We start from the raw sequence: 11,834 nt of genomic DNA, 5'->3' as shown, positions 1-11,834 counted from the left end.
TTTTAAACCAACTTCCCACTTCGGATTGGGTTGAAACTTGACAAGGGGGAAGGGGAGCTTGGGGTAAAAATGTCCACAAATTCAGGTAAACCACAATCTAATCCCAGGGAATCGGCCAGTTATACATTTATGCTATGATGAATGACAAACAGGGCTTCCAATACCAACGCAGTTATGCAATTCCTTTTAACTGCAACAGAACATCCAAGTGAAATTCGGAAAGGATGCATATTACCTCAAAATCAAGCAAAGGAGGGCCAGTTTCTGACAGTAAAGAAGCATTGAGGAGATTATGTAGACTACACGTTGCCAAATAGGCAATTTCTTGATCTTTCTTATACCTGATAGAAAACAGAGATGAACTTTACAGGTTTGTCCTTATTTCCATATACATATTTATAGCAATGCCCAAAACCATGCAATCAAACTACTGGGAAATAAACAGGATTTCCGGTACTATCCTACGCATGTACAAGAGCAAGAAACATCACATGGCAGCAATCTTACAATTCCAGTATAGTTGGGACAAGTCTCGGTAAAGCTGCCTTTAGTTGTGATCTGGTAAGAAGACCAACCATCTGACCCAATGCCTCCACAGAAGAGACACGTACCTATTAAAAGCAAGGATCATCAAATTATACATCTGTCTATGAATGCAAGCAAGAAAAAAAGCATGCCTATGCTGCATGGTCACAAAACCTTGCCAAAACTATTTTGGCAAATTTAAGAAACATAATTAAGAGAGTTATATATAGTATTTGGGACATAGTAAGTTCTCCTTGCTAACTGCTCTGGACCTTTTTCACTTTCTCCATTCTTTTATGATAAGCAACAAATAATTCATTTGAAGACAAAAAAGAAACATGAATAAAGAGAACAGGACGCCCAGAACAAACAAGGAGAAAAGACAAGGAAAAGTTAAAAACAACACAGGAGACAACCGGCAACAACCAAAAATACCACCAGGACTGCTTCACAACAGAAGCAAGGATGGACCAAATTCTATTCAGTCTTGAGTTATAGTGATAATTCATCAACGATTGAAAAACAGGGATCCATTTATTTATAATACAAACTAAAAGACAACTAACAAATCAGCTCCCCCTATACCCTCCCCGCAAAGCAACAACCCAGAAAGAGACAAGGAAAGCTTCAAGCTCTTCTATGCTACCCAACTGTCATCTGCGCTGGCCATTCCAACAATTTCAGCTGCTTGCAACTGGTCCTTCATCCCACCTCCCTCTGAATTAGGATCCAGCCTATCCTAATGCCCAGACTCTTAATACTTCATTCCCAAAGGTAAAGAACCCAAAGCTTTTGCTAATAGCAACAATACCTGCTACAGCCTCCTAGATAGATAAGCTAATGCAATGTTAATCTCCAACAAGTAAAAACCAGATTTCCAAAGAACTTTAATAACAAAGAATCAAGGGATCATATACAAGAAAAAATCTGGTCAAAGGCTCTAATTGGATGAGATAATACAATATCAGAAATCAGGAAAACAGAATTGAAAATTGAATAAACTGAAATCAGACTTCTAGTAGGAAAACGGGAGATCAGTTTCAAGTTTGAATTTTAAAACCATTAGAAGGTTCAAAACAGAAGTCAATCGCTCAGCATGGAAGCAGAATTGAAATCCAATAGTTAGATTTGAAGTTCTAGAAAATCCTAGTTGGAATAGGAGTTTAAACGTACCCAAGAATGACAAACCATTCATCTCCTCCTCTAGAACACATTATAGGAGTTTACTCTGTTTTGAGCCATTGCCAAAGCATTAGCCCTATATTTCAGAGGTGCTTGAATATGCCAGAGAACTTCGAGAGAAATTAGAAATGATATTAAGAAAAGGTATTCTAGCTAGCAGTCTACTTTTTCTTCTATCAATAAATTGTTACTTATCCTTGAACAAAAAAGTGTAAATTCCATCATCTCCCAAAAAATATTGAAAAGGCAGCAACCATCACATTCTTGAGTGAACTTAGCTGAAAATTAAATGAAAATATTATGCTTTTCTCAAGAAGCTTTGATTAAACCACTGTGCTAATTTGTCAAAGAACCCTTTTCTGTACATAAGACATACATAATAAATTTACCAACTATTGATACATTGTAATTTTAGAAGTGCATTTTCTGTAGAGAGAGTAGAATCGCTGAAATACATATACATAAAATACACAGACTTAAAAAGCAATGCTGTCAAATTTATGCAACAGAGCATGAAGCCAGAGGAAGAGGAGAGAGAATTAGAACTTTATTTGCAGACCTTCAAATCCCGGGAATTTGCCCAAACCCTCAATATAAGTTCAAAAGCAGAATTCATAAATGACCTGCACTAGGTAAAGCTTTGGCTCAGGAAGAAAGCAGCTGCATAGAAATAATTAAGCCTCCAAATGTCAGAACCAGAAAAAAGACATTAACAAACATTACTCACATGACATTGCTATCAAGTAGTGGATGAGAAGGAAAATCCCCAATATATTGCCATACAGCCTGGCACCAGCATTTAAATGCTGCAAACATACAAAGAATGACTACATGTTCACTGACTGGTGAAAACGGAAAGAATCAAAGATGATAAGATTAGAACAGGTTCACAAGGAAAATAGAATCACTGAATATTTTAATAAAAATACCCAATATATTGCCACAAAGATGGCACCAGCATTTAAACGCTGCAAGCATACCAAGAACAACTACACGTTCACTGACTAGTGAAAACGGAAAGGAATCCAAGATGATAAGATGAGAACAGGTTCACAAGGGAAATAGAATCACAAAGAATGTTTTAATACAAACTTTATCTTCAACAGACCCTGCAGTAGCAGGAGCCAGCAGAAGAGGTAAGGCTGCGTACATTTGCCCCTCCCAGACCCTGCAGTAGTGGGAGCCTCATGCACTGGTTTGCTCTTTTTTCTTTTCTTTTTTTTCTTTTTTTTTTTTTATCTTCAAAAGAATATTAACCAGAATTAATAAGCAACTAAACAACAAGGGTAGCATGATAGCATCTAGGTAATAGATGCTAGCTATGCATATGCCAGGAGGAATCTGCAGATCACTTATTTCTACATTACAATATGGCTATGGCGTGGACTAATTTTCTCAGTATTATTAGCAATTTAGCATGCACTCCACCTGTTTTTGGGTTGTCAGGAAGCTGTTGATGGCATAATACTATCTTCAAAGGAAAGAGATAAGGTATTATGGATAGATAACACTTGTTTCCCTTCCACCCGGAGGTTGTTGCTTTCAGATTGATGTAAGTAAGATTTTGGTGAAGTTTTCTGATGCATAGACTTTGCATGGTATATGTGGATTTTTGCAGGATTATGATATCAAATAATTTAGTTGGGATAAGGTTGAGTGTTGTTGTGTTGTTGTGTTGTGGTTGTATGATTTCATATAATTTGCAGGATTACATATAGGGAAAACCTTGATATAGTTTTGGTTGATGAGACAAAAGTAAGGATTAATGCTAAGTTGGAGCTATGGAGATCAACCTTGGAAAAAATAGGTTTTAAGATTAGTATATCGAAGATGGAGTATATGATGTGTAACTTCAGTCACAATATGATAAAAAACGATAAGGTGAAAATTGAAGAGAGGGAAAAAGAGAGAGACCGCAAAGTGACTCCTTCACATCTCTAGGGTCAACCATAAAAAAAGAAGGCAACATAAAGGATGATGTTTTACAGAGAACTATAGTGTGATGGAAGTGGAGAGGGGCACCCTGAGTCTTGTGTGACCAATGTATCCTTTTTAAGTTTTAAGGGAAAATTCTATAGGATTTTTTTCGACCGGCTATGATCTATGGGGCAGAATGTTGGGCAATTAAGAAGTGTCATATAGAGAAGCTATTTGTAACTGAGATGAGGATGTTAAGATGGATGTGCGGCAAAACTATGAAGGATAAAGTAAGGAATGAACATATTAGAGCTGACTTGGGAGTTGCCTTGATCAATGACAAGCTCCGAGAAAGTCGTTTGAGATTGTATGGCCATGTACAACAGAGGCCTGGGGATGCCGCACTAAGGAGGAGTGATCTGATTTCAATTGAAGGAGCTAAAAGAGCTAGGGGCAGACCTAAATGACCATAAGAGAAGTAGTGAGAAATGACATGCACTATCTAGGTCTTGTCCCAAGTATAACCTCAAATAGAGCCAACTGCAAGGCTCTATTTGAGGCCGACCCAATTTAGATGAGATTTTCCTAACTTGCTGGTGTTAGGCTTCTTTCCTTTTACTTTATTTCTCTTTTTTTTTTTCACAAATCCATGTAGCCGACCCCATTAAGTTGGGATAAGGCTGAGTTTGTTGTTGTTGTTGTTGTTGTTGTTGTGTTGTTATACATATAGGGAAAACCTTGTCATAAGCAAGGTTGGTGAAAAAGAAGTTGCAAGTTGTAACAACACTTTTTTACCCTTTAAACATGACACTTTTTTTCCATGAGGGTAAATCCTGTCATTTCACAAGTGTACTAAAAAAATGTGCAAGACAATGTCAGCTTTTAATAATGACATAATGATAAGTTACTTTTAAATTACTTTAAAAACCAATTTTACCTTACCTCAAACAACTTTTGCGAATAAGGAAAGGGGCAATCAAAAGAAGGTTATAGCTTCTCACTCCAACTTTGGGGACAATGATGTATAGAATGTTTCATTCATGCACAAAAAATAAAGTAGTGCATGGATTTGACGACAAACCAAAAAGCTAATAGCACAATAATTATACCATGTGCAAAAATCGGCTGCTGAGCAACTCTCACATTTCCAAGAATAGGCAGAACTCGTGAAAGAACACCTTTTAGTCGTGGAGCAAACTGCAAAGCTTTAAAAGAAAGAAAAAGCACACAAGGCTAAATTTTTAGCTCACAAATCACCACATGAAATAACATATAAAGCATGTCACAATGAAGGATAGAGATGCTTAACCTTGAGCTGAAGCAAAGTCTGCAAGTATTTGAACCATGGCTGGTAGAGCTGAATTAGGCCCAGACAGGTGAAGAAAAATCTCTTCCATCATCTGCACAATTAAACAAGACCCATGAAGCACACAACATGACTACAAGGGAAGAGAGGAAACAAGCAACAACCAATAAGAGAGTTTTACCAGGACTGAGTTTTCATCTGAAATTATGGAAATAAAGAAAAGAAAAAGAAATATTGAAAAAAGAGGACTAATCTAAAATTTGCAGCAACAAATACAGATGGCAAAAATAACATATATGACCAAAGAAGGACAATCAATCAAATATCCAAAAGGGCCCACATTCACTGCCAGAATCATGACATTACATATGTAAAAATAACCAGTCAACCAGTGCCTAAAGAAAGAAAGAAGAAGAATGATGACAGAGAAGCATGGAGGAGAGAGGAGGAGCAAGAATACAATGGTATAGAAAGATCATCCTATCAATGTCTAGCCATCAACTTATATTGAATTAAGTCATTTAACTATTAGTAGGAATCCTGCTAAGTGTCTAAGTCGATTGCAGTACATAAATAACTGAAAAAGAAAATAACAACAACTAATTACAACACAAACGCTGACTCACGAACTCTCCAACTCAGATATACCATTCATCCCACAGTACACCATAATATCCCACGCTACAAACTAATAAGATAAAATTCTTGCAACGGATTATGGACATAAATTGCATCATTCAGTAGATAACACACTTATTCCATACTATCGCATATCTAGAGTTTGTGACACAATTGGAGGAAAACTTGATTCAGCATCAGCAACAATATAGTGGTTATGATCCAGCCCGGCATTCATTTCAATACTATGAGTCTAGGACTCTAGGATGGGCATAAGATGAGTAACCTACTTATATTGTATTATTGTTTACCCTGAAATATGTGACTCTTTGTAACAATACCAGCAAACCATGTATGATGCCTGATTTATGAAATGATTATTGATGTCTTTTAATTCAATTCCTAATGCTTATTTAAGTTGTTTTCCTTGAATTATATGTATTCTAGTACGAATATTTTGTGGAATAGCCTACGGTAGAGATTGCATACAGCGTAGAGTACTAACCTAGGGTCCAAAGTCAAATTACCATTCTTGGTGTGATTTGTTAAAATCTAATGGTTCCACTGTGTTTAGAAGGCCTAAAATAGGTTGTGCTATAAGTTTCAGGACCTAACTTGGCCATGACCCCCAAAATTCAGTTTCGGGCCTAACTGAAACCTCAGACCATGGTTGTTGTACACTAGCTCTACTATAAACATTGACTATATATAATTTAGCTACTGAAAATGTAAATATGCAATTAAAACAATCAAAACATACATTTGGTTAGGGAAATTCAAGTATAGAACACTCACCACTCAATATATGGAGTTTCTTGGAGGTCTAATCCACGCTTGTTGGTCAAAACCAAGTGTCAAAACTTGCAAAACCTGTTGAAAAAGGGTCCAAACCTAGTACAAACCAGTTTCTACCTTTGGCATCTTGGACAAGGTCGAAACTGAGTCATCTTGTTTCAACCGAGACTAAGAATCATGGAGAAATGGTGGCTGGGAAAGGAAGCCCTAAGCTCCACTGGGGCTAATCTGCTGGTTTCACTTTTAAGTAAAAGGAAAAAAGATAATATCCTATGCTTCATTCCTAATGGATTTATATTTTACATGCAAGTCCCTACAGGCTTACAAATTATATCAAAAACCATATAACTAGAAAATTTTATTTTACATTCCTTAAGACTTGTGAATTACAATTAAGCCCTCAAGGGCGTAATAACTTATATTTTAGCCGAGTCCCTGCACCTGTACTCATTTTGGATGCATCCAATATCCGAAATTTTAAGAGTTTGATGGATTTGGCTCTTGGGCACATACCCATACCCGATCCCCATACCTGAACCCGTGCAAAATACCATATACATAAGATGTGAGGGGTATCAAGTAGGGTAATCAATATACCTATTGATTCCTTTCTACTATATATCCTTATTGAATCCTCCCTCCCCCTCTCTCTTCTCTTTTTTGTCTGGTTAATGTTAGTGTCATTTCTGATCTAGTAACAAGAGCATTCTTGTAATTCTCTCACTTTGAATTAGATTCTAAGGAACTTCCGTTATGTGACCTGACAAATGAGATGGATGTTGGGTCCTTTATCACAGGCACATAACAAGTTGTGACCGAAGACAAACATCTCAAGCCACTTATCAGTTTCAAATAAAATAATTACCCTTTTCCGTCGATCAGAAATAAAATCCTGTATGGAGTCACTTATCAGTTATCAACTAAGCTATAAGCCAAAAACTTTTTCATATAGATGAAGCTTACCAGGTCAGGCAAATGAGAGCCTATTGAAACAAGTAGACCTGCCGCAGCTCTCTGCCAATCAGCATTAAGTTCCTACACAAAAGTGAATTAGAAAATACGAGAAAGAACACAGCATCCTCAATCCTCATCCAGACATTGCAGTTAAATTCCTAACGCCATGATATGAAAAACGAAGATATTTTCCATTCTAGCAACCAAGAGTTTGCATCTGCGTTCTGAAATTATCATTATTTTCTAAAATAGAGCAAATATAATTTATCAAAACAGTACCCCATAGTCAAATCAAACTATCAAAGGCAAAATGCACCAAGAGTCATTTTATGAATGGGAGAACATTCAACAGGAAAATTTTTAATTACCCATACAACAAACACATCCGAATATAATAGCTTTGTGCTAACTATATGGATCACTTATTGATATTTTGCTCTATTCCATTCTATCTAGAGACATTGATGCACGAAATAGATCCCCAAAATACAAATTAGTCACCGACAGCAATGCCAGTCCAACACCCAAAACAAAAGCACAAACAACAATATAGCAAATTGAGAAACAGCATGAGACAAAACAGCAGAAATAAACAAGTAATAATAGGATCTATTGAGAAATCCTGACCAGATCATAATGCATAGAACAAAGATGAGGAGAGAAGAAGATAGTCTTTAAAGCAAAAGGGATGAGCTCCATTAGGTTTCGAAAAAACCAGTTTAGAAGAAAAATGACGAAAAATTCTCTCCCAAGTAAACTACAATGCCCTTTCAAAGAGCTCGGCCTAACTACAACCAATAATATTATGTCTTCCATCCTGCTATACATGTTACCGCAAAAATCTAAACAAAAAATACAAGGCTCATGACAAACTTATCCCAAACATCCCAAATTCCGTATCTTATTTACTCCCCTTAACATATCAATGTACCATAAGACTGTTTATTGGGGTGCTGGCCCTTGCTTCTTGTATCCAACGTAGGGAAGAAGGATTGGAAATCCAACTGTGTAGATTCAAAGGGATTAAATCAGAAAATCTAAAAAATAAAAACCAGAAAAGGCTGTTAAAGCTGATAAATCCCATTGAAGAAAAAAGAGTTGGATTGTGCTCTGTTCAACATCAGTATTATAAATCAAATAATCAATGACTTAAAGTAATAGCACACGCTTAGAAAACAGGGGTATAATAGTATTCTAGTAAGAGATATAAGAACTGATCCAAAAATAAAATAAAGAAAAACAAAGAAAATGGAACATTCATAACTGATGAGAGAACTAAATAAAGACTGAATCAAACTCTGCAGAAGTTAACAGACACCTAGAACTAAAACAAAATCATCTACCAAAATTGGGGACAAGAAAGAGAAAATTGAAACTGGCACTGTAAAACCCCTATTCTGCTGTCCTTTAGTTAGCACCGACCGGTTCTGCTGATTCTAGCTACTTTTAAATGGTCTAGCTAGTCCATATAGGTTGCGTCTATATACAACCTATATCTTCTCCCTCAGTATTCTCTCTATCTCAAACATAGAAGCCAATCAATGCAATATGATATAATTATGCAAGTAATGATCTAATATGAGAAAACCAAAATATAATAAACAAAGCATATGATGTAATACAAGCATATTCATTAAAACAAAACAATAAATATAAATAAATCAATGAAAATTCATGACGTATCAACAAGGCGTATGTTGCCTTGGACCCTAGAAAGAGCCTGGACGCCTAGGCAACACCTTGACAACTATGATCTCAAAGTAATTTAAAGAAAGAGTAAGTAGTCTTAATATTTAGGGTTTTAGTAAACTAGAACATTTAGAAGGTCTAGAAGATTTCTATTTTGTTTAGAAAAAGAGTCTTTTTTGGTAAGAGAGTCAAAATGTGTTTTGGGAATGACTCGAATGAGTAAGTCAAGGAGTTACTAATTTTTAGTCCTAATGTTACTTGTAGAAAATTTTAGTTTTAGAAAGTTAAAGTACAGATTCTAGAGTCATAAAAGCTTCATTTTCGACATGGGAGTCTCTTCTAGGGCTGTGAAGGGTAGGATCGGGTAATGGCCTTGCCCACAGCCTCCTATGCGATCAAGAACACTGTACCCTAACCCTTTGGACTGGGGAAGAAATTAGCCTTACCATTACCCTATAGGGTACTTATAAAAAAACTCAAATTATCCAGCACATAACGAGTGAGACAGGTAAAAAAACATATTTATCATTTGAATTCAAAAAAATTCAAATCTGAAGCCTAATAATCACAACTTGCCCTATGCTGAAAGGAACATTCATACAATAACAAAATTGAGCAAGTTGCAGACACAACATTACTAGGAAGGGTGGGTTTAATATTCACAAGTCGTATATATATGTATATATCGAGAGAGAGAGAGAGAGAGAGAGAGAGAGAGAGAAATAAAAAAAAAAACAAGTTGTTGACCTCTGAATGTAAAAGATTTGCAGGAATGTAGCCAATTTGCCTTCATGTACAGCATCCTAGCCATCACCAGTTGTGACTCATGGAGGGAGTGAGCAAATTGACTTTTGCATGTAAGAGATTAACACTGGTGTGTGGTGGAGTGCCAAAGTGACTTTGGGCAGAATGGAGATTTTGTTCAGACTAACCAAGGGAGAGGGATTGAGCAACAAATGGTTCATTATAGAATCAGGGTGAGGAACAAAGATGAATTAGAAGTAGATAATGATGATTTACATACAAAAGAACCAGATTCCATCATTCCATGATTTACAGCAGCCATCATGGATCGCTGCTCACAGCACCTCGCTGTTCATCATTTGGAAAGGAAGTGATTCACTGCCCAGTGAGTGAGAGGTCTTCTGAATAAGAGGTGAGAAACCTCAGGCATATCACATGCGCCACGAGCTGCAGAGGCTAGGGTTTTGTTTGTGTCACAAGATTGAAAGTGAGTATTAGGGTTCACCTAGGATTGGGAAATTGGGTCATTGGATTGGTCAGGATTAACAATTCCGGGCCATAGGTTAACCATGGGTTAATATAATGCATATAGTCAAACCCACATACCCTAACTACTAGATAGGTAAACAGGGACAGTAAGACTCTCTTCTCAACGATACCCTACCTGTTTAAGTAAACAATATACAATCACACATTACTTTTTCTTTTTTTTTTAAATATTATTTATTCTGGGTTATGAACTTATGTACAGAGAGGGGGTTGTGTTTGGTTCTGTTGAGGATATTGTACAAGTGGCAGTGGAAGAGGTGGTATGGATTAGTAGTGAAGTAGTGACGTGTTCTAGAGTACCACAGTGGAAGCTGTAACTACGCACAGACATAGCAAACTTTTACCCACGTATGCAAAGCATATCTACTGTTCAACACTGAATAAGTTTGATACAGGCCGATATTACTGGTAAATTTCAAAACCATGTTACCCATACCTCTTGTGACATTTGTGAGGAAATTATAGAATATAGCTCATACCATTGACAAAAGTCTCATAACAATATCTAAAATACTTGGTTCCCAATCAGCCAGTACCACATTTATCCACTTTAATTGACTTCAGCCCCAACAAACATTAGTAAAAAATGTTTTTAGAACTCACTTTAACATGCATATCAAAAAAGAAACAGACCCAGAATTTCAGTAGAAAAACGTAGCAGACCACGATTAGCATCAGTGCTTTAGACTTTAAAGGGTGTACCCAGTGCACGAGGCTCCCGCCACTGCAGGGTCTGAGGAGGGTCATAACTTATGCAGCCTTACCCCCACTTCTCGGGAAGGTTGTTTCCTGACTCAAACCCGTGACCACTTAGTCACAATGAGGCTACCTTACCGTTGCACCGTACCTAGTGTTTTAGACCATAGAATCCCTACATTAGCTGGCAAATCTTCCTTAGAAAATATGGAATGTATTTACTGGAACGGGATATCTTTACAGAGGGTGGATGAGTGGATCGTCCAAAATACCATTTAAACAGTAGATCAACCTGAGATCTATGATTGAGAAGTTGATTGATGCTGTAAGCCATTAAAGATGCCGGAATTCCAGCAGCAATCTCTTCAGGTAAGTTCCCTCTCTCCCCTCATCCCTTCTCTTTTCATAAATATTTTACAGTATTTCTCTTTTCAAAATTCGTGTATGATGTCAATTCCCTAGAACGTGTTGGGACATGGATTGGAAAGTCCAGATGGTGAACATAGAACCTGGACTATTTGTGTCTAGTTCCATTTTAGTGGCAATTACTGACAACAGCCAAAAAATAAGTGTTCCAATTTCCAACAGGAAATTCTTCCATTTAACTTCTCAAACCCCAAATCCAATCAAACAAATTCAAGCATACGAGAATAACTCTTACATGTTAGTTCTACAACAATAAACTACGAAATCCAGATGGTCGTGTAACACCTTGACAAGCTAGCAGGAGGTGGGTAACTACTACTTCACTTCACGACAAGCAGCGTAACTAGAGGCCAGTTGTACATGGGAAGTCACTTCTCAAATATATCTTACGATATCATGTCATAGATAACAGATTACTGCACCCCCCCCCCCC

The 11,834-nt window shown here is 36.9% G+C and overlaps 1 protein-coding gene across 1 annotated transcript in view; it reads right to left on the bottom strand.

Moving 5' to 3' along the window:
- LOC122087494 (protein SHOOT GRAVITROPISM 6-like) overlaps positions 1-11,834 on the bottom strand; it is a 48,368-nt gene that overhangs the window by 35,672 nt on the left and 862 nt on the right. Inside the window, exons 5-11 of the mRNA XM_042656645.1 lie at positions 7,307-7,378; positions 4,934-5,024; positions 4,734-4,829; positions 2,435-2,513; positions 2,267-2,330; positions 508-611; positions 236-341 (exon numbers count right to left, since the gene is read on the bottom strand). Of these exons, the coding sequence (XP_042512579.1) occupies positions 236-341; positions 508-611; positions 2,267-2,330; positions 2,435-2,513; positions 4,734-4,829; positions 4,934-5,024; positions 7,307-7,378 (612 nt within the window). The remainder of the gene's footprint in view (positions 1-235; positions 342-507; positions 612-2,266; positions 2,331-2,434; positions 2,514-4,733; positions 4,830-4,933; positions 5,025-7,306; positions 7,379-11,834) is intronic.

This window comes from Macadamia integrifolia, chromosome 8 (assembly GCF_013358625.1).
Source record: "Macadamia integrifolia cultivar HAES 741 chromosome 8, SCU_Mint_v3, whole genome shotgun sequence".
In the NCBI taxonomy this organism is placed as follows: Eukaryota; Viridiplantae; Streptophyta; class Magnoliopsida; order Proteales; family Proteaceae; genus Macadamia; species Macadamia integrifolia.
This window is presented reverse-complemented; position numbering and strand designations above follow the sequence as displayed.